Genomic DNA, 23763 nt, shown 5'->3' with positions numbered 1-23763 from the left:
ATGTGTGTATATAGGGCTACTTATCTGCCAGCCAGTTCCTTCTTCAGACATGATTTAAATGAAGTAAAACGCTCTACAGCCTTATAACCCTGCAGAAACAAAGAGAGAGAGAGAATTAGTCATTACTTCAGTAGTTGACAAAATTACTATTAAAAAAAACTGAACTTGTTATTAATTATCAACAAACAATAGCTAGATTACATGGAAAAAATATTTTTAAAATTCATACAAAAAATTATTTTAATAAAAAAATGAATGCTGCTATGCATAGTAGAATATCAGAAGAAAATATTATGTTTACTTGACAGCAGATTTAGAACTATAATGATAATGAAAAACCTACAGGGAGCTATAGGTTTCATTGTACAGATATAACTAGTTAACACTAGGTGGCGCTATAGCTGCAGTGATACTGTCCTTATCTCACAATTACATTTGAATGCTCAAAAGCATGATGCACCGCTCTTTCCACTACACCTCTTTCTTACCCTGCCTCCACGGTGCAGCCGGTCCTTCATGATACCAATGAACTCTTTGTAACTGAGCTGATCATCATGATCCACATCAAATATCTTGAAGATGGTGTTAACCAGGTGGCGGGTCAGCTTGAGGCCTGTTGCGACATATACCGCCCGAGCAAACTCATCTGGAAGACAGAGAGAGACACACACATTCAGAGGACAGTGAATTTGCTCCACACTTTTCATTTAACACGATCACCTCATTTTTGGGTTTCTTAAAGGGGTCAATCCGTGCTGGTCGCTGAGGGAATACATCAACTTAGTGCTGTGGATCGCCGGATCGGCTTTCACCGTGGAAGAAGCCCGGGGTCGTCACATGTGCTTGCCGCTCCTTCCACTTCCACAAGTCCAATTATGTCCCCACTGGATGCAACAAATGCCTCGTTTGTAATGGGTATATGAAGCAGTTTTACTCAAGATGCCTTCAAAGTAGATACCAATGATGATCATAACCAATGTCCATCACATATGCGGACTGATATCTAAAAGTTTTTTTTATTTGTATTCTTTTCGCTTTTAGATATAAAAATGGAATAAAACGTCAACAATAAAAACAGCTAGCTAGTTTAACTGATTATCTTAAAAGTCCATAGATATCGCTATTATTTAATACGGCTGTTAACATGTTCTCCGACAAGCGGAAGCGATGAGACCTTTTTTCTGGGTTTGGTCAGGTGATGTTCGACATATACCCTATTTGCATAGTACATTTTGAGAATACAGTGGCAGGTCCAAACCATTTATTTTAAAGGGGGGAAAAAAATTCTAAAATAAATAATTTGCATTTTTCTATTTCAATAAAAAAAATTGTGCATTAAAAAATATTGATATTTATTTAAGTGAAACACTGATTTCAAAAACTGGTACGAATTTCTTTGTTTTAAAATTAGATTTTAAATCCCAGACTTTAAATGTGGTCTCAGACTTTTAAATCTCACTGTGCATTTTACATTTGCATTAAACAGTAGTATGTGTGAATTCAAATTTGTTTTTCAAAGATGAACGAAGGGTTTGGAACGAAATGATATAAACGGGAATCACCCACGAGCTCTCCCGCGAGCCGTCCCATCGCAGGGGAAAGGTTTTACTCTATTGCTTTGTTCCAAGCAATGAGGGCGTCCCGGGGCTCGAAATTCGCAGGGTAGGAGGGGGTAGTGATGCTGGGTGTAACTAAAAAGGTGCCATTGTCCGGTGAGGTCCGGTTGGGGAGTTACGGAACGATCTCATATCGCATAATCTTATTAACTATTTATCTCCTGAACTGCATCTTTCTTTACCACGCTATTCACCGCCAATCCCGCCGTGCAGTCAATTTCACTGGTTAAGGTTAGGGTCAGGTGTGGGGTAGCTTTAGGGGTTAGCATTTTTTGTAGCATAGTGTTGGAAATCAACACTTTAATTGACACAACCTATAAAAACTTTAGAATCAGCTGTGGGGCGGAGTCTGCACTGAAGTGGATTGGGGGGGAAAATTGCACATTCGTGTCATGTGCCTGTCTGTCAATGGGAGGAAGCCACGCCCTATTTTGGAGCTCCCACCCCGTTTTGGAGTTCCCGCCCCCATTTGGAGATCTCCAGGCTGCAGTTATACCCTTCTCAAATAATGACAGAATTTTCATTTTTGGGTGAACTATCCCTTTAAGTAAGTATTTCACCTTGTCCAATGGAACGACAGGCAAAGTTGTACATCTGCATGGCAATGGCAAAGTCTTCAAGGTTATTGAGGAACTGGAAGAAAGACCTGAACTCTTCAAAGGTGATGCCCTGATCATGAAACAAAAGAAAAGAGCAATTCAATCAAACAGACAGAGCTGCCATAAACTGACTTTACATTCCATTCCATTCCATTTCAAAAAGGATCTGTGAGCGACATGACATCATCACGCAGAATACACAAGCAGAGTTCTCATTTCATACCCAAGCAAATCTGTACCGAACACACAAATGCAATGATGGACAAACAGAAATCAACATTTTGATATATGCACAAGAAACCCGACGCTGTGCCGCTCATGCTTGTTTGCTGATGCGTGTGCAGCTCTTTGTGCTCTGCCAACACAGCACACAATGACACATGCCACGATGAAAGGCACGAGTCATTTCACAGCACAATGTCATAAAACTGTCAGCCAAACAGCATGACATCATCGACTGGAATCAAGAAGATAACTTAAAATTTGACTGACAACAGAACTCCAAGAACGTCTTAAAAACACAGCTCAAAAGTCTGGAGTCAGTATGATTTTTTATGTTTTTAAAAGAAGTCTCTTATTCTTACCAAGGCTGCATTTATTTGAACAAAAATAGCAATATTGTGAATTACTACTACAGCTTAAAATACCTATTTATATATTTATTTGAATATATTTTAAAATGTAATTTGTTCCTGTGATGCAAAGCTGAATTTTCAGCATCATTACTCCAGTCTTCAGTGTCACATGATCCTTCAGAAATCATTCTAATATGCTGATTTGATGTTCAGGAAACATTTCCCATGATCATCAATGTTGAAAACAGTTGTGCTATTTAATATTTGAAACATACATTTTTGTAATAATGCAAAAGTCTTTAATCAGTTTTGATCAATTAAACTTGCTGAATAAAAGTTTTTTTTAATGAGAATTAAAAAAAAAAAAATCCTGACCCCAAACTTTTGCAAAGTATTGTACAGTAGTGTACACCCAAAAATTAAATTTGTGTCGCAATTTACTCACCCTCATGTTGTTCAAACCCTGCATATCTTTGTACTGTGAAACAATTTGAAGAACTTTATATCCAAATAACATCTAACCCGAATGACCTCCACTGTATGGACAAAAAACACCCAAGACATTTTCCAAAATATCGTCTTTTGTGTTCCACAGAAGAAAGAAAAGTATACAAGTATGTCATGAGGGTGAGTAAATAATGACAGACTTTTTTTTTTACATTTTGGAATTGAATGCACAGAATCCTGCAGCATATTGTCCTGCCTGTCAAAACAAAATCTAGGATTAAATCTTTCACCCGAGGGTGTCAGAAGTCTTGTCACAGCTATGGTAATCCACATAAACCTCTCTGGTGAGTATTTAACATAGTTCTAGTTACACATTAGGCTTAACTGTTGGGTAGGTTTGATGTTTAAAGCTGGATTTTGTTGGATTGAGTTCAGGACTTGGCACTCGTGGAAAACCATAAAATGCCATAAAAGTGAGTTTAGGGTCTATTCCGTGGGAATTCCAGAGGAGGGTGAAGTCATTCTAGCCAAATGTACAAACTGCTCAAAGGGGCCCCAAAACCTGATACCCTCAACACAAACAGATCCCTCAGATGGGACTGGGAAAGAGCTAAAAGAGAGCAGTCAGGCATGGAGAAACCGACATCAGGTGACCCTCTAGATGGACAGCATGACAATCTGTATTCAAACACAAACTTTGCCCCAAGCACATACACAACACACCCACACAACTACAGTGGGCCAAAAAGGGATTTGGACACTTAACTTAAAATGAAAGGAATTTCATTATATATATATACATACATATATACATATATATATATATATATATATATATATACACATATATATATATATAGATAGACAAGTAGGTAAGTAGACAAATAGGTAGGCAGCACAGGCGGAGGGTGAACCAACTCCAGGGTAAGCTAAAAGTAGCCTAATGCTATTGGCTACAAACATCATAAAACTGTCTTTTTAGGCAAGTACCATGTGTCATGTAGGCTAATAAAATATTTTAATAGGACTAAATTTGTATTTAACGAGATCAAAATTGAATAAAAACATTGTAAGTTGCGAATTATAACGTTTTCATTTCCACGGTTATTCAAACAGCGAAAAAATTACATACAGAAAGCGAGCGAAGAACATGCACTAACTTCAATCTATCTATCTATTTTGAGAGTTTAACTCTCAAAAACAAAGAAACAAAAAAAACTATCGTTATAATTAATGAAGCTGTCTACACTGTAAAATGAATCTCTTACATTGCATATACATCTGCACTTTGTTGTTTATGATGAGAGAATTCGTGAGAGTGCAGAATTCCGTCTGCAAGCGCGCACACTAAAACCTCTGGTGTTTCAACGATGACTAATCTGAACGTCTCTGACTGGCCATTGCATTCATAAGCTTAACAGAATTGTGTGTGATTGGTTATAATGCAAGTAGACAAGTAAGGATGGATGGATGGATAAATAATTGATATCCACATATTTTAAGTGTGGATGAAGCGACCAAATGCTTTTTGGGACCACTGTATATTTTAATATACTTTAAACTCAAGAAATATGTTCAAAGCTCTCACAACATGATAATCGTATAGCTGGTTGAAAGTAAACGGGAATTTACTTTCTTGAACATGTGCCACAAAATCAAAGAGAGAGAAAACAACTGAAACACAAAATGCAAAACCAAACAAAAATGATCTGATCAAGAGCTGCAGACTCCCGCAGGGACAAACCTCTGCTTTCTTCCAGTGTTTGATAAACAGGGATAACAGAGAGAATACAGGACGTTTTTGTACACTGTTGGAATTCACCCTGCAACTTGTGTGCACTTAAGACAGTCAGACCTAAAGAATAGATTCACGTGCAGTTTGAACAAAGTCTGTTTTTTTTTTTTTCAAGAATTAATATAGGGGCACAGTAAACCAGCTAAACAAATAAAAAATAGCAGCACATAACTAATAGACACATAACAATATAACATTTGCATCAAGAATAGTTCACCCATAAATAACAATTTGATGAAAATATACTCACTTTCATACCATCCAAGATTTAGATTAATTTGTTTCATCAGAACAGAGAGAAATTTAGCATTACATCACTTGTTCACCAATGGATCCTCTGCAGTGAATGGGTGCCGTCAGAATGAGAGTCCAAACAGCTGATAAAAACATCACAATAATCCACAAGTAACCCACACCACTCCAGTCCATCAATTAATGTTTTGTGAAGTGAAAAGTTGCATGTTTGAAAGAAACAAATCCATCAAGGCATTTTAACTTTAAACTGTCGCTTCTGGTCAAAATACCAGTTATATATTAACACTTCCTGTCCTTTCACATCAAAACCCACCTACATGCTTGTTTAGAACTGTTTTTGCTAAACAGTGTTTGATCTGTGCATATTTCTCTCCTGGTTCAGATTATATGACTTTTTCACTGGAGGAAGCAATATTATGGATAGAGGACTCATATTTTAGCTTTAAGTTAAGAAGTTAAAAACATCTTAATGATAGATTTGTTCATGACAAACACTTTCACTTCACAAGCTTTTAATTGAGTCATGTGGATTACTTGTGGATTATTGTGATGTTTTTATCAGCGGTTCTAACTCTAATTCTGATGGCACCCATTCAATGCAAGAGGATCCATTTTCATTTTTGGGTGAACTATTCCTTTAAGACATCTGGGCCTGGGAAAAGTCCAGTTCCACTTTACTACAAAGTGTGAGTTTGACACTTGCTCCTTAAATAAACATGGTAATATTAAGAAAAATGACCATCTGCAGGATGAAAGAGTTACATTAGTTGTGGAGAGGTGAGAATAGAGAGACTATAAGATTAAACTGCAGTTCACATGTAAATGTCACACACTCAATATGGGGCATTTGAGCATTCAAGGGTGGATGACCACTCAAGCTGTGGGAATGTGTGTATTTTTGGGCTGGATAAGAGAATTTTATGAATAGAACAAATATGTGTAAATGGATAACATTGAATTTGTATGTGTATTTTTAATAATATGATTGAATTTCCTTGTGGGGCACAGAAGTGTTGAACCAGTAACCTTCCTGTACATGTAAAGCTGTCAGGAGGAGGGGTAACATGAGTCGTTTGAAGGGGTGAAAGTGTGAGCTTGGGGGATGTGGTCGTCCCAGTTGTCCTACACCTTTCTTTCAGATGAAGTTAGTGGCTAGGTGACATTACTCATTACCTTCTCATCAGGTATGCACTGGCGCACATTCTCCAGATAGCTGCGGATATCCTCTACGTTAGTGTAGCGCAGCAAGATTCGTGCAAAGTCCTCCTCGCTGATGGTGGTCATGCCTTTGGAATAGGTCAGGAACTCAATCTCTAACATCTCAGTTTGCAGATTATCCATGAATCTGAAAGACCAAAGACCGCAATAAAAGTCAGAGTGTAAAGAATTTTAAAAAAAAAAGGAAAGAAAAATTTAAAATGTCAATGGTGTTTGCCCATGCACAACTCGCCGCTATGTGCTAGGGTGTTGCTATGTTGTTGCTACTGTAGGGTTTATTCCAGGTGGTTTCTATGATGGCCCTATGTCTTTATAATATTAAGAGTTTCTCAATATGGCTTTGTATGATATTCAATGTGCTTCATTTTCTACAAGAAAAATAGAAAAAATGTTGCACAACATGGCACAAATGTTTGATGTTTAACATGCATTTATGTGGACCAATGAAATTGCACTATAGGCGGGGCTACCCATTGCTACACCGCAGTAGAAAAAAACAAAGTAATCAACAAAACATCCTGTCATTTGTATTGACTGGCTATGATAAATTTACCTTTTACATTTATACTACCGTTCAAAAGTTTGGGGTCTGTAAGACTTTTTACATTTTTTTTTAAAGAAATTAACATTTTTATTCAGTAAGGATTTATTCAATTGAACAAAATAGTAAAACGTTGACAACGTTTTTTATTATTATTACGAATATTATATGTTTTCAACATAATGAATGTTTCTTGAGCACCAAATCAGCATATTAGAATGATTCCCGAAGGATCATGTGAAACTGAAGACTGTAGTCTTATATTAAAATAAAAAGTCATTTTAAATTGTATTAATATTTTACATTAATACTTTTTCTGTTGTATTTTGTAGCTGTAGTGAGCATAAGAGATGTCTTTAAAGACTTTTTCATTTTATCATGCCACATCCTCTTAGGACAAGCTGCTAACCGACTTCAGCATTTCCTTCTATCCCTGCTTGATGGACATTAGTTCTCATGCATCCATCCTTGCCAAGTGAAGATGAATAAGTGGCATGTTTTTAGAGCTTTCTTTTTAAGACTCAAGTTGTCATACCTGTAGAAGTCCTCAAACGTTAGCTCCGCCTTCCCCTTCTTGCCAAAGAAGTGCACAAGCAGAGTGGTGTCAATCATCATGTTCTCATCGGCACGCTGCGATTGGTGAGGAGAACGAGAAAGAAGAAACTATGACAAAAATCCTTCTGTCTGAATAAGAAATCAGTCCATCATAGGCTTGCGGAGCCATTCAGAGTACCAGCCATCCAGAGCCTGAAAGTGTGCATCCATTTATCTTTTCTCTCCTGAGCCTACAGAGGACATGTTCTGAGAAGACGTGCAGATCTTTATACCATTAGAATGGCATAAAGATTGTATATTAGACTGAAAAAGAAACACAGCAAAGAGCAATGATACACAGAAATGCACACAAACATGCCGTATACCCCCTGTGTACATCTGGTATATTTAATTACCGCTGAATATGGTTTAAGAGAGCCGTTCACTAAAATCATTTGTAAGGACTGGACATGAATATCAGGTGTACACAGTGTCAAGCCAAAGGAAGTACAGGACAGACCAACACATGACAACACAAAGCATCCATATGGCATGCAATTCGACAACAAACTTTCACACAGCGTATCTGCAAGAGATTTGTGAAAAAATGCACACATGTAAGCAAATTCCACCTTTCCTTCTCAAGAATCTTCAGATTTTAAAGCTAATGTTCAAGATCAATTTGAGCGATCGTTCAAGTATCATGATTCCTTTTTTCAAGCATAGCATTAAAAAAAAAAAAAAAACTGGAAGAAGGTGGCTGAAAGGTGCAAGGTCAGGTTAGGTGGTTGTTGTTGTTTTTTTCTTTTCTACCCATGCTTCACCCTCATCTGCAAGAAGAGCCTATCATGCTGAAACCAGGTAAAACCAGGCATAAACACTAAACAGCTCTTTTCCCCTGGTTATGGGCCTCTGTGCAATGAAGCGAGGCAGAATGCAAGTCCATGCCACTGCTGTACCTCTAGCTTAAAATCCTATCCATGGAGATACAATCAGTGGAAAGTTATAAAGAGAGAAGGAATTATTCCATTTCACTAGCCAGATCGACTCAGACACATATTGCAGATGTTTGGTGTTTTATCAACATAGTGTTATTATAAGAAAAAAAAAAACTTTAAAACTCTTCTGAGATGCCAATGAACACAGGATGGAAATGTAAACTTTTGATCCCAAGAGTACGAAAGCCTGTTTCAAAGATAAAATAAAATAGTCACATCTGTGAGATTTAAAACATAATTGTGATAAATAAAGCAAATGCATTTTTTTTCATTCATTTATAAACACAGGCTTCCATACAAGACAAGAGACTTTTCCAAAAACCTACTGACCTGCCTAGACAGCATTTTAAAGCATTGTAGGCATGTTCTCAACTCAGAGACTGTTACCAAACAAGGTTATAAAAGTATGCTGTCTTCGAAGATCCCTTATTTTAGCTAAATTCAAAGGCAGCATTGTGTGTGTGTATATATATATATATCCCCATACACTCTAAAAAATGCTGGGTTAAATATAACCCAGCGCTAGGTTAAAAAGGGACAAACCCAAATATTGGGTTGTATTGACCCAGCGGTTGGGATGTTTTGAACCCAACCGCTGGGTCAAAACAACCCAATTGCTGGGTTTGTCCCTATTTGTAGTATGTAACCCAGCATGTTTTAGAGTGTTATTAGTGTGATGCATCCAGTATATAAGTGTAGGTATGGACAGGGATGGATCAAGTCCAAACATCAACATTTTTTCTTGGTATTTTGTTCATGCGTTTTTGTATTCACCCTATTACTTTGTTCGCTGATGGTCATAAATATGTTGGGTGAGCATAAAAGTCATGTGACTGAAACAGATGGATTGATAAATTAATCTTTCTTTTATCTAAAACATTTATAGCTGTTTTTTTTTCTTCACAATTTCGTCATCAATCTGCTGGAAGTGTGACATCACAACACTGTGGTTACAGGAAAAAATGAATGTGAGGTCATCATTCCATGTAACACTTCAGCCGGGCCCACAGTGTGACTTAGACATTGCCTGAAGCGTTTTACTCTTTGATCTAAAAACAGCGATAAAAACAGTGATTACTGCTGTCGACTTCTAAGATGAGTAACCCCAATCACACTTCCACACATGCTAGCATGCGCCCTTTAGCCCACAAACAAATACACAATGTCTGGTACCCTGCAGCTGTCAACTCAGACAAACAGACCTGTCTAACTGCTGTGTCATCTGAGGAAGCCAAACTGAAATTACCCTTTCATTGTGAATAACAGACTAAGTAAATACAGGGCATCTGCACACAGCTCTCCACAATCATTAAACTACTGCTTCCTACAGACATCCTCTATTAGCCATTCGAACACAAACACACCATCAGGATGAGCAGACATATTCTGAATCGGTGTATAAACAAAGGCCTTTAAAGCAACACTATCTAACTTTTGGCGCTCTAGCGGTTAATAAACAGAACTGTACGCATCCCGCGGAAGAACATTCCAACCGGAGCTACTTCTCTAAGCTTACGTCTATGGCGATTCACGCATGTATGTGTTACTCCGCAGCGGTGACGACCCGAACAGGCTACACTAGTCCGAATATAAGCACTTATTATAAGTGTACCGTAGTGATTAGGAATAAGACAAATAGGCGGTTTAGAAGATGAATTCATTATGTACTCGCTCATTATTTACATTTTGCAAATTTTGAACACAGAAAAGTTACATAGTGCTGCTTTAATGTGCCTCACCGCTGACAGCTTACAATATTAACTTGTTATTATTCACAGTCGATTAAACGCAAAGACTGCACATGCAAAATATTAGAAATCGATAAGCTGAAATGACAAAAACAATTAATGATGAAGTATTAACAAAGCCAGCAATTCTCTGCAAAATTCTCTGTAAAAAATCATATTAAACCTGAAATCTTTTTCTTGTTTCACATCACAATCAAAACTTCCTTTTGAAATATAGTATATATTTACAAATTATACGCACATACACAAATAAAAATAAATTAAACCTATATAGTAATATATATAAAAAATTAAATTACTAAAAATTAAACAAAAATTAAAATGAAATGCAACTATTTAAAGGTAATTCAAAATTAAATTAAACTAAAATTAAAATGGAACAAAAATACATTTAATAATTAAACCTATACACTCTTAGAAAAAAAGGTACAAAAGCTGTCACTGGGGCGGTACTTTTTTTTGAAAGGTACACTTTTGTACCTTTTAGGTACTAATATGTACCTTTAAGGTACAAATATGGACTTTTTAGGTACAAAGGTGTGCCTTTTGAAAAGGTACCACCCCAGTGACAGCTTTTGCACCTTATTTTCTGAGAGTGTATATAAAAGTATATAATATATAGCATTATTAGGTAAAAATAATACTGAATTAACACTGCAGATACACACACACATATATGTATTTGTAATGCTATTTCTCGTAATTGCAATCTAATATTTCACATTTGTGACTATAATTTGCAGCTTTTTACCTCCCAATTAATTTTTAATTTTTAACTCTGAGGCAGAAACACGATTTTAGAAAATACACTTCCATTCTTATAATCTAATAAATAAGACATTCACTGAAATCAATACATGTTTTTCTTATCAGATGAATTTATAACAACAAACATCTCGTTATCGTGTTTTCATTTATTTTAAATGAAGCATCAAAAACATATTTTCTAGCAGATCAACAGTTGATAAAATACATAAGAAGAGGGATGAAACTGAAAATAAATAAACAAATAAATAAAAGGATATTCCTGGGTCATTAAATGAGAATGATGTTAGGGTTAAGGTGGACATATATATATATATATATAGGATAAATGGAGGAATGGCAGTTAAGGTGTACCTTTTCCAGGTGAGAACACTGTGTTAGGGATGGCTAGGGACGAATAAAAACGTGGGATGAGACAGGAGGACAGAGGGCTATGGTTGTACCTCTGCCAGGTCAGAAAACAGGGCTTGGCTCGCGCCACGTCTCAGCATGTCCCAGTAGTTCCTGGGCACAAACTCCTGACTCTCTTTTTTTAGCACCTGCAGAGGGTTTAGCATGAGATGGAGAGCTGTTATCATGTTAGTTTCTATTGACATGGTTAATAAGAGGATGTGTCGGGTGGTCTCTCAGTCATTTTCTCAACCATGAAAAACATATGGCAAATTTAGCAACCTAAACCAATCAAATATATTGTATAAGGATTCATATGAAGACTAGGAGGGGGAACTTGCTGATGTTAGCAAATGCTAATTGTATGTGGTTATATGATGTGAGTGATTAATCATAAAAAAAAAAATCTGGGATATTATCCAAGACTGAAAGGTTTTATCAGCATATATTATTATACCAGATACAGAATCTTCTGTGAAATGGCTCATATATGCGTCATCATTGACTCACAAAATGTAGTTTTTACCATGACACAAAATGTTCATACCATGACATGAAATCTTGATTATGAATGTTCTGTAACTGCACAGCTATTTTTTAGATCCATATCATGTTACCATGTTCTTTCCAGACACTTTTGAACTAATAGTCGCTCAGACTATTATAAATACTGGCACAATAACGTTTTTTTTTTTGATGAAAAGTGGATTTTTTTTTCTTTTGATATACAGTAACCATGATATCAGCAGAATAATTGCTTCTGAATGGTTGAATAATTGAAAATGACTTCATATGCACTCCACAACACGGCAGCACGTGCATTCAATAATTCAACGATTTGTTGTCAGTTATTCTGTACCTATTTATTGAATACAGAAGCTGAGAGACTAATACTGACACATCAGGATAAGGAAAACAGGAAATATATTTCTTGTGCTGTAAGGAGCCACTTTAATGGACAAAGGTCTTTCACTCTGTCTCTCTTTCTGTACCAGATTCACAGATATACAAAAGCGCTTGTGTATGAGTTGAATATGTGAAAGTGGATGTATGTGTTTTTGTGTGGACAGAATTGTCCACTAAAGTGAGCTAAATTTGACAAAAGTTCCAATAGGGATGTTCTGAATTAGAAAATCTATTTAAAAATAAAATTTGTAAAACTGTAAAAAATGTTTTGTATATGTACTAGTCTATAGTAACTAGAATTAACTTTATGTAAAAATAAAATACATTTTTAGTATGTCCCCATTTACATTTTCTGTTGTTTTCAGTGTCATCAACCAAGACTGCATTTATTTGAAGAAAACAATACAGCAAAAACAGTAATATTGTAAAATATTATTACAATTTAAAATATATATGTAATATATTTTTAAATAGAATTGATTACTGTGATTGTAAATCTGAAATTTAAGCATCATTGCTCCAGTCTTCAGTGTCACATGATCCTTCAGAAATCATTCTAATATGCTGATTTGGCCCTCAAGTAATATTTCTTATCATTACCAATGCTAAAAACAATAGAGCCATTTAATATCTTTTTGGAAACTGATACATTTTTATGATTCTTTGATGAATAGAAAGAACATTTATTTGAATTAGATTTTTTATGTAACATTATAAATTTATAAATGTAACATTTGATCAATTTAATGCATCCATGCTGAAAAATAAATAAAAATAAAAAACTTTGATTTTTTTTCTTCCTAATGACCTCAGACTGAATGGCAGTGTATAGAATTTATAGCATTTATCATCATTTATGTGGTCTTGAAAGAGTTTTAATCTCATTGCTGTCTAGAAGAAACATCTACATCTCAATTGTGATCTTTCTTTTCTTTTGGGTGTCAGTGAGCGAGAGAGATGTAATGTAAGTGATTTAATGTAAGTGAATGTGAAAGACTCCAGAGCTAACTCAATAGAAAACACATTTTACACCAACAGCTCCACCCACTCTTACTCAAACCTGTTCTTTATAGCCCACTGATGAAGTTTGTAACTGACACTTTGTGGTTAAAGAAACTGAAATCAATAAGAATCAAATTAGACTGATAGTGGCAAAACACCCACATGCTCTCTGACCTCTGAGGTCCACTCCACATTTTCATTCAGTCATCTGCAGATCTCTCTCATTCACCCATCATTCCTTCCATGATTTCAAGATTCACACAGAGGTTATAGTTCACAGGTCAGAGAGCTGGGGGAGATACATACGCTGTTTACGGGGACAACCTGATATCCATAGAGCTGCATACTCTACACAGAGATGAGAGGAGAGGTCACAGCATGCGGAAGAGGAGAGGAAAGAGAGAAGAACATAAGAAGAGATGGACAAAGACAGGTTAAACATGCAAAGAATAGAAAGTGGTTTAACCACAGGACAGCTGGCACACTTTCGCAAGCCTCCAAGAGGGGATGACGCAACTGGCTCCCTCTCAGACAGCCCTTGATAAACTGGACATGTGAATGAGATAAAAAGTGTTATGCATCCGGGACAGGCAAAACAAATACAGATATAAGTCTAGAGGAAGTTTACAGTGGGTGGCCAATTGATGTTTTCAGGATATATATGGGATTTTGAGTATCCCACATATAACTAGACTTGAAGAAAATGTGAGTGATGCTTGCCTGTGCAAAACTCGCCGCCATGATGCTAGGCTGATGTGGCTGGTTGTCAAGGTGTTGTTTTATGGTTGCTAAGGTGTTAGGTGTTGGGTGCTAGGGTGTTGTCAAGAGGTGGCTTTCTGACCCAAGTCAAAAGAGCCCACCTCGAAATATTACTCCGGTCCCTTGTTCAGTGCACATCAATGGGATTTTTAAGCCAGTTTGTCATCAGGAAGTTAAGGCGGAAAATTGTAATTCTGATTAAAAGTAATAAATAGGGATGCACAATATATTCATGGTACCATATAAGAATAATTAGCAGAATATATATTCTTGTTATTCTTCAAATATATATATTTGTGTTTTTAAATCGATTAATCACGAATATACTGTATATATATATTATGACACTTTCTACATATTGTAAACAAAGATTTTATCCCCCCCCCCCTAACAAATGATTCAGTGACAGAAGGAAAAATGGTCAGAAAATGTTGATCATCATGCTCAGGAGGTCAAACTAAAGTTTCTATTTATGTCAAGTTTAGCAATTTTGAAGACATCTAAATAGTTTTTGATTTGTGTGATTTCATTTTTTTTAATTAAATGTGCAAATGTGTAACGTTACTCTTTTTATACAGGATTATGATTTTTAATTTACAATTTGGGAGAACTAGGACTGAAAAAACAGATTACAATATTATCATAAACAAAGTTCCTGATATCAACTTACCAGTTGAGCAGATTTTTCAGCATCTCCTTTTCTTCCTTTCTTCTCATTTTTCTTTCGGAAGATTTCTTGCAACTAAAAAAAGAAATAGAGAAGGAATAATGGCGAGTTGAAAAATTCTTTTTAAAAACAAACATCTATGGACAGAATCAACACTCTTATCAACTCACCACAAGAAATTCCCCTTTATCCACCATCTGGTTACCGTCAGCATCAAACATGTTAAAGGCAATCTTAAAGCCTGCATGAGGCTCTGAAGAACAGTTGTGAAAAGAATGTCATATTATTATAATAAGCTGCGGCATGAATTTAACGAAACAATAGGATGTATAAATATATTTGCTCATTGAGCACTGCTTTTTTTTGCAAATTTTGCAGTCGATCTGTTAACCCCTATTAAACATTCAACCACTAGGTGGCTTAATCAGAGGACAGGCCCACATTTCTAAGAACCTGTTACCACCCCAAGAACTTGCAATACACTTTTGCTTTCACCACTTTCCTTTCATCACTCTCTTGAGATTTTTGAACCCGTCAAGAGCAACATGTCTTCACTTTGTAATGTTGCCCAAGCAACAGCAGAAGTGAGAACATATGTTAGGCAGCGTGTTTCTGTGTTACAGCTACTTAACACTAGCTTAATCAAACGGCCACAGACAACTCTGTACGAATGTAAAATCATAAACTAGATCTACTTAATGGGTTAGTTCACCCAAAAATGAAAATTCTGCCATTAACTACTCACCCTCGTGTTGTTCCAAACCCGTAAGACCTTCGTTCATCTTCGGAACACAATTTAAGATATTTTGATGAAATCTGAGGGCTCTCTGACCCTCCCATAGACAGCAAGGTAACTACCACGTTCAAGGTCCAGAAAAGTACCAAGACGATCGACAAAGTAGTCCGTGTGACATCAGTGGTTCAACTGTAAAGTTACGAAGCTAAGCGGACACGCCAGATCTGGGTCAGTGCCGCCACACGCTCGTGAACATGCGTCCACAAGTGACACAGTAGAGATGAAAATAATTAATGACAGAATTTTCGTTTTTGGGTGAACTAACCCTTTAACATCTAAGTTATTCCTCCTAAACACTGAATGGAGAACAAATGAAGACTTTTAATCATGTCTCCTGATTATATGTGAATAAGGGAAAATGCATACTTTACAAATGCAACATTTCATTTACGTTTTTTCCCCCACTAGTTAAATTTTGTGGTGTGAAAATTAATTTTTAAAAATGAAAATACATGACCCATTTTTGAAACATCCTAACTTACAAACAAATATTTTTACTGACAATTGGAGATCAAATCTGGGAAATGCTACACTTTTTGGGTAATATGTAAGTTTAGGAATACTCTTTAGATAAAGCAAATATATTTATTTATATTTCTTCCAAACAATTTTATAAGAAACATTTGACATTTAAATAAGACATAACTGAGAACTCTGCGACCTCTGAGCAGCAAAATCTTCCTTTTGCATAAAGTCAAATCTGAAACTTTAATTATGCAGTGAGTAAAATGTGGCTTCAGTGAAACTCTTTTTGGTGAGGGTGAGAGTCTGGGTGGGCCTTGCGAGCCACACTAGACGTAAAACAGATGATCTTTGATTCATGTTTAAAATAGGATACATACATAGTGCGCTGATTTAAAAAAAAGAAGGGCACAGAAAAAAAAAGCATGGGATAAGAATGAAAACTTAAGGGAGGGAGACAGAGATAGAAAAGACTGAGAGATAGAGGTCATACTCACTTGTCAGAATGCAGAGCAGAAAGAGATACTCAGTGTAAGCGATGATGCCTGAAAAAGGATATCAAAGGGTCACATCCATTCTGCTAATGTACAGTAACACACTAACAACCTACAACTTTTTTCTTTTACTCTTTGTCTAAACTGAAAACTCAGGAGGCGGCTCATCTGAAGCTTGGATTAAAATGTTTACTGATTTTCAAAGCTAGGGGCCTCCAGAGATAGATGGAGTCGCATACCCTTTTCCCTTCTTCTCCTGCTCCAACAAAAAAAAAGGACAAGTAATCCCCCCTTTCATGATGATAATATCTAAAAAGGTGCCTCTCAGCTAAAGTGTCCGTCTACATTTAGGCAACATTTGCCCCGCGTTTGGCCCACACACTGAAGCTGAAGACACAGTGAGTGACCGCCATGGAGACGGAGGCTGCATGCGTTCAAAGGCTTCTGTTTGGATAAGGGTGTTCTAGAGGCATCCGTCAGGACTGGGAGATGTGCCCCATTTAGACAGGGAACTGTCCCTGCTTTTGTTAGACTCGTGAGAAAAGCGTCAAAGTGGAGTACGAAGGAAAGAGAGAGTGAGAGTCAAAATAAAAGCCAAAAAGAGACAAAGCGAGGTGGGCTGATGGAAAGATGGAAGTTCTGTTATGTAAAGGCACCGGGGAAGGGCAGAGAGAAGGGATACGTTTTCCTACACCTCCATTGAAAGTGTTCCTCTCCACAGCTTCTGTGTGAAGGGGGACATGGAGACAGTACTAGGCATAGAGATAGTTCAGGGTCAGTGGACTGAGTGTTACGGGACACTGCCTGGGTGCCTTCGGGAGGAAAACCTGACACTGAAAATTCAACCCAACACCCGCAGTCTCACACACTCACTCAAGCAATACAGAGGCATTCAAAGTCCACTGAGCAAGACAACTCGAGCCAGAAGAGACAATCAGATTGGAAAATTTGGGCAAAATTTACTTAGTTTCCTTAGTTATTCCCTTTGCCAGACCAGATGTTCAATTGAAACTGACATCTCCTATTGTGTTTCATGGAATACAGTAAAAAATACAGGGTTCATAATGACATAAATGATGCACACATTTTCATTTTTAGGCAACTATTCCTTTACAATACTCTGAGAATTCTGTGGCTGACACTAGAGCTGAAGACTCGGGGTCAAAGGTTATCCCTGGGGATCTTAAAACAAATTTAAAGACATTAATATATGTCTAAAGCTGCTTTAAACTGGTAAAACGTGGCTTTTTAGCTGCAGACATTTTGTTAATGTTTACATGGTGCTTACATATGTAGTAAATCTTTGTTTTGAGCAGGGCCCCTTAAATGAAGAGGCGCTGTATTACATTCCATTCATTCCTGTTCAATACAGTCTCAATACTAAGCCTGTCTCCTAGAGATGCATTAAGCTTAAATGCTAAATCTGATGTGTTTGTATGAGATGATTCATACTTTTAAAGGTCCGCATACCGAGCGTTCTCAATTTACAATGCAAAAACACTGGCATGAGAAGAAAGGTCTGGTTCTCGAACTGGATGCATGACAACATCAATGGAAAATATTTGCAGAATTTTTGTAATAAAAACAACAAACATCACAAATGAGCTCTGTATGGTATTCTTTTATACAGTCTGTATTAGTGGTTCTCAACTGCTTTAGCAATATTTGATTTTAAGGACTTTTTTTTTTAAATCTACAAATATTAAAATATCAAATATTAACCAGAACTGCACAGGTTCGACATTAAGATGAGGATGAGGACGTCACATAACCTGTCTATGTTGTTCAGGGTTTCTGCACATTTTCTGAAGGTAAATTTAAGAACAATTAAAGAAAAATTAAAAAATTAAAGGGAACTTAATATGTCAATATGTTCATGGAGCAGTAATAATAACTTCCAACAGATCTCCATTACTTTTAACTTCATTTTACAAATAAAAAAATAGCTTAATTAGAACATGGAAATAATTTTCTATACCTTCTGATTACACTGCAAAAAGTGATGTTTTTCCTTGGTATTTTTGTCTTGTTTTCCAGTGATTTTCAAATCAAGGTACATTCAGAAGCAAAATGATATAAGAAGTCTTGTTTTCTGAGAAACTGATAACGAAGTGAGTTTATGATTAAAACAAGAATAAATATCTGCCAGTGGGGTTACAAAATACACTTCATTCAAAGAGTAAACAAGTTTTCATACCATATACCATATTCTTGTTTTAAGCATAAATCAAATTTGTTCAATTTCGTAGGAAACAAGACTTCTTCTCTTTATTTTGCATCTCAATAAAATGTATCTTGATTTAAGAATGTTTAGATATTTGGATTGGAAAACAAGACAAACAGGGAGACATTCATTTTTTTTGTAGTGCACACAACATTTAATGTCGTGACTTTACAGTAACATCTGATGAATTTAAGACTTTCTGCTCTGATTTAAGACCTTTTTTGATCCTTAATTTGTGGACCTGCATTTTAAGACCTGCGGAAACCCTGGTTGGCTGGTTTCTACCAACTGATAGAATTTTTCCAAACATACCATTTAATTGGATGAATGACCTTTGACATGAAGCCATGAAAAGGTATGGAAAAAGTCTTCTCATCGTTTCTTAAAAAAGCCTGTTTAGTTGCTATCATAGCAATGCATAACTGCATTTATTTTTATTTTTTATTTTATATTAATACATTTATTACTTTATTATTTGCAGTTGCAAATAAAATTCAAACATAATAAACTATGAAGGACAGGGTGCTGTTTGAAGACAATCTAAATAAATAAACAAAAACAATCTAAATAAATAAATAAACAACAACAACAATACATTATTAAAGAAACAGCCATACACAAAGATAGAAAATAAATAAATAATCAGATAAATCATTTATTATATTATAAATGAATCAATAATAAATATAATAAATAAATTAAATAAATATTTAAAAAAATTAAATAAAATACGGAAACAGAACATATATTTGCTTGTGGGACCAGAACAATCATTACTTGGTGTTAATTTCCTAACTATATGGTTTTCTCAAAGTCATATTTAAGATTGTGCAACATTTTTAACTTCCCATGCCTCCTTCTAGTTCTTCACTAAGACTTCCCTTGAGTTTGCATCCTCTTAGAAACCGCTCCTTAGAGACCTGAGCACATTCACGGATCTCGTTAGCATAGCTTCCTCAATTAACATTTGCATGCTATCATTACCACAGCTTGAGATCAGATGCCGTGTCAAGCTGAAGCTTCTTGAGTACAGGCATCTTCTGGATGCATGGCTCCACATCAGTGAAACCAACAAGATAAATGTACTGCCGCCAACTTAAGATGATGGTTTCAAAAACGGTAATTACTATGAGGAAGAACAGAATTCAGAGGGTTTATTTTTAGAGTCCTGCTGTACTGTAAGAGTGTGGAGTGTGTGTATAATTATCACCGCTGGGAATTAGCTGGTGGTGTGAGCAAGTGCTGTTACGTACGCCACAAGCAAATACTTTAATTGTGGCTGTGCTGCTGAAGAACTGCTCGCTTCTGCAGTTATTTCAAGAAAGTATTAATGCAATTCTGCACTCTGTTTTTAGGTTTCAATCCTCGTTTTGGTCAGCAGGCACGTATTTTGCCTGGAGAATGCATGTCTGAGCTATTTTTAGGAGTGCTCACAGGAAGTGAAAGCCTCAGGCCTGTGTTTAACTGGTGCTTGACTGGTACCCACTGAGAGAGAGCAAGCAAGAAAGAGAAAGAAAGAGACAAGAATGGCGAGGACAATTCAGCATCACTCTAGAAAAACTCTGAAGGACTGGATTTGATTTCATATGATTCTGTACAGCCATCACAAAACTGAGAAATAATTTTTCGCCCTATTTTTCTCTTCCCATGCTCTTACAAAAAGAAATAAAATGATGATACTATGGTACACTGATCAGGTGGTAATACCATGGTACATTGATACTGAATGTTAAATGAATTCTATATTCATATTCCATGGTCTTTACTTGGTATATGAATAGATAATTCAAAGAAGGTCAAGACAAACAAACAAAAAAGAATGGTAATACCATGGTACTTTTAAGAACAGCATACTTACAAAATCATATCTTATTTCTTATTTGGGAATTTTTACATAATATCATTTTGCACTATTGTAAAAATCATCATATTAGAATGACTTGTGAAGGATCATGTGACAAATGCGGACTACAATACCTGCCGGTGCCGAGACTCTAATCCACGATCTTTGGGTTACAAGTCCGACTCTCTAACCATTTTACTGTATTTTTGATTAAATAAATGCAGCCTCAAAAACGTACTGATCCACAAAGAGTATGTATATTGAAAGACAGCATAGTCATTGCTGATTTATAGTCATATATATATATATATATATATATATATATATATTCTAAAATACATAGATTTAGATTGTAGTTATAAAATAAAATATAAATTATAAATTATAACTTTTTATACACATACAAGTATAAAATATACACAGATTTAGATTTATAATATAGTAAAAGTTACTAAAGTTCTTCAAGTATTTTGATTTTTTTTGTAATAACATTCAAAATGTTTTTGAATAATAAATTCTCTATGGAATCATGTCATAAGTAAAAAGACTTTTGTTTTCATTTATATGTAAATATAAATGAAATTACATTAATGCATCAAAAACATGAACACATCATTATGCTGTCATGTAGGATAATGTATTTTATGGTGTAAAATGACCTTAATACTTTAATGGATCAAACAACACTTGAAAAACACATAGATTTGTATATGTAGGAAAAACATAATATTTTATCTCTGTGAACTACGGGTTTAAAGGGTAACGCACACAAGGGATGAAAGCACTTGAACTGCAACCCTGAACTGCAACGTTTCCACTCCAATCAGGAAAACATTTAGTTACTAAGTGGAACAGTCAGACCAAAACATCTGGCAGCCCATGGAAACCAAACCTGACTGTCTGCCAAAGGAACAAAAATCCCAAAAATATGTTTATATGCACGTGCCAAAGAATTCTGTACTTGGATATGACAGCTCAACGCCGACAGGGTACAGATTACTGTTTGGCAGGCCTCTGTGATACAACACAGATAGGTGCATAGCTGTTTTATCCAACCTTAACGCTTAAGATATGTGATCTGAAACAGTCACTCGTGAGCGCAGGCATTTCAGCACCATGACAGAGGAAAGCGCCCTTCTTCCTGCTGCAGCATCACACAAATGCGCATTGTCATCCGAGCTTTACGACTGTTTGAGTGCGCAAGCAAAACAATTCACCAAACTCTACAGCGTGAAAGCTTAACAACAGTTCACAATCCCTGCCCCACTAGCAGTTTCATAGATTTGACAGTAAAAAAAATCCTTGCCAGGAGAGAGGGGGAAAAACCCTAATAGGAAGCAGTGTTACGTGGCACTGAGAGGAACAGTCATACCTTATCCTTTGCGGCTACAGCGGGTAGTGAAGGCAGCAGAGCCCGACAGCCTATTCCATTTATCGGGGCTTTCCTCCCTCTATATCCGCACATTTCTGAATAATAATAATACAACACCGCTCCTCCGGCCGCGACGCCCACAGCAACCGCTATTCCTCGGCGTCTGCATCGGTTATCCTTCACGGGAGAATCAAAAAGCGCATTCCGCGAAGCCGACGACAGCGACAAACTCCTAAATATGACCCCCAGTCTGCGCACAGCGGCCATTATTGTTGGTATGCCAGAATTTGTGCAAAATTCCCGAATTCTCATTCATTCATCGCGAGATGTGCTGATCCCTCACCGGGATCACCCAGACCAGAGCAGCAGCAAGTCCAATAAGTATGCCATCTGTGCTCATCTGTAAAAATGCACGTTTACGCACTCTGAATAAATGAAAGCGGTTGGCAACGCACATGTATGTCTATAATTATGGGGCGGGTCTAACTCCCAGGCTTGAACCCCTCAAAAGAAGTCAAAACGAAAGGTCGGGGTGTCTCTTTTACAAAAAAAGTATGCGTTTCAAATTAAGTTATAACTATTATAAGTTGGTTAAAATGCGCTAAACAAGTCGTGTTCAACAGGAGGTAATCATAGCAACAGTACACCGATACGTCGATAAAACATAAATACAAATAATTTTAACTTATATACTTTCATATAACATATATACAAAAAACGTTAGGTAACTGGGACGACTGAGGGCTGCAAAAGAGGATTTCTGTTGCGCGAGATGAACAGCAAATGTACTGTAGCCTACTACAAAATGTAGCTTACACTGTAAAAAATTACCGTTAATTTAACGGTAAAAGACTGTAAAAATGCTACAGTAAAAACCTGTTAAATGGTTAACGGTAAATTCCCCTACTATATACGGTGAAAAACTGTATTGGACATTACATGTATTGGACATTAATTTTACGGTAGTATACCGTTTTTGGAAGTTAAACAGACCGAATAATTTACAGTGAATAACCGTAAATTGACATTCCCAGAATTCCCTGAAAAAAAAAATGAATAAGCAACATCAGATCCATACCTAAGTAATCTTTCATGTAATATCTACTTTGAGGCATGCTCTTAGCTGCTGGGCTGGAAATTTTCTATATCAATCACTCATAGTATCAACGATTTGCCATCAAACAGTTCGTTTCCTTTGTGTTAATGACCCTTATTTTGTGCGTAATGAATCTTTGATCTCTGATATCTTTGATACTTCATCTCAACTCATGTTATGCTGGAACTGTTCAAAGGCACTTCGACATCAGTCAGGGCTGACAGTGCAGTGATGGCGTTTGCACAGATGTGCAGGTTGTTTTGACTGTTTCTTCTTTTTTCTCTTAAAGTTTCATGCACGCTTTATAGGTCATACATTTACACCTGGCTGAGGCAGCCAAGCGACGTTTAAACCCAGGAATGACGATACACTTTAAAATAAGCTTTATTTTAAAAAATAAAATAGAAGTACGTTTTATAAAAAAAAATAAAATTCCAGTCTTTCAACTTAAGAATTTCACGTTTAATTCAATGTAATACTTGCCCTTTGTTTATAATTAATTCACTAGCAATTTCTAAATGAAAAAAATATTCTACTCGGTTTTTTTTTCAGCGTATAAATCATATCGCAAATCAAGAAGACACTTTTTGGACTAATAATACTACTACTAATAATAACGCATAGCCTACGCACTACACACCTTGAAGTCTTGCCTCTAAGA

At 36.2% G+C, this 23763-nt stretch overlaps 1 protein-coding gene across 1 annotated transcript; it reads right to left on the bottom strand.

Moving 5' to 3' along the window:
- LOC107702265 (calcium uptake protein 3, mitochondrial-like) lies at positions 1-22099 on the bottom strand. Its single transcript, XM_016504523.1, has 14 exons — positions 22007-22099; positions 20226-20276; positions 19636-19711; positions 16571-16618; positions 14986-15068; positions 14819-14890; positions 13696-13737; positions 11535-11630; positions 7582-7676; positions 6461-6632; positions 4982-4990; positions 2177-2285; positions 489-646; positions 1-89 (listed from the first exon to the last, which is right to left on the bottom strand). The coding sequence occupies exons 1-14, from the start codon at positions 22097-22099 to the stop codon at positions 21-23; spliced, it is 1173 nt and encodes a 390-aa protein (XP_016360009.1). The 3' UTR covers positions 1-20.
- Positions 22100-23763: the final 1664 nt, after the last annotated feature.

Source organism: Sinocyclocheilus anshuiensis, unplaced genomic scaffold (assembly GCF_001515605.1).
Source record: "Sinocyclocheilus anshuiensis isolate Anshui unplaced genomic scaffold, SAMN03320099.WGS_v1.1 scaffold86, whole genome shotgun sequence".
Lineage (NCBI taxonomy): Eukaryota > Metazoa > Chordata > Actinopteri > Cypriniformes > Cyprinidae > Sinocyclocheilus > Sinocyclocheilus anshuiensis.
The sequence above is the reverse complement of the archived record's forward strand: the minus strand, read 5'-3'. Positions and strand labels throughout refer to the sequence as shown.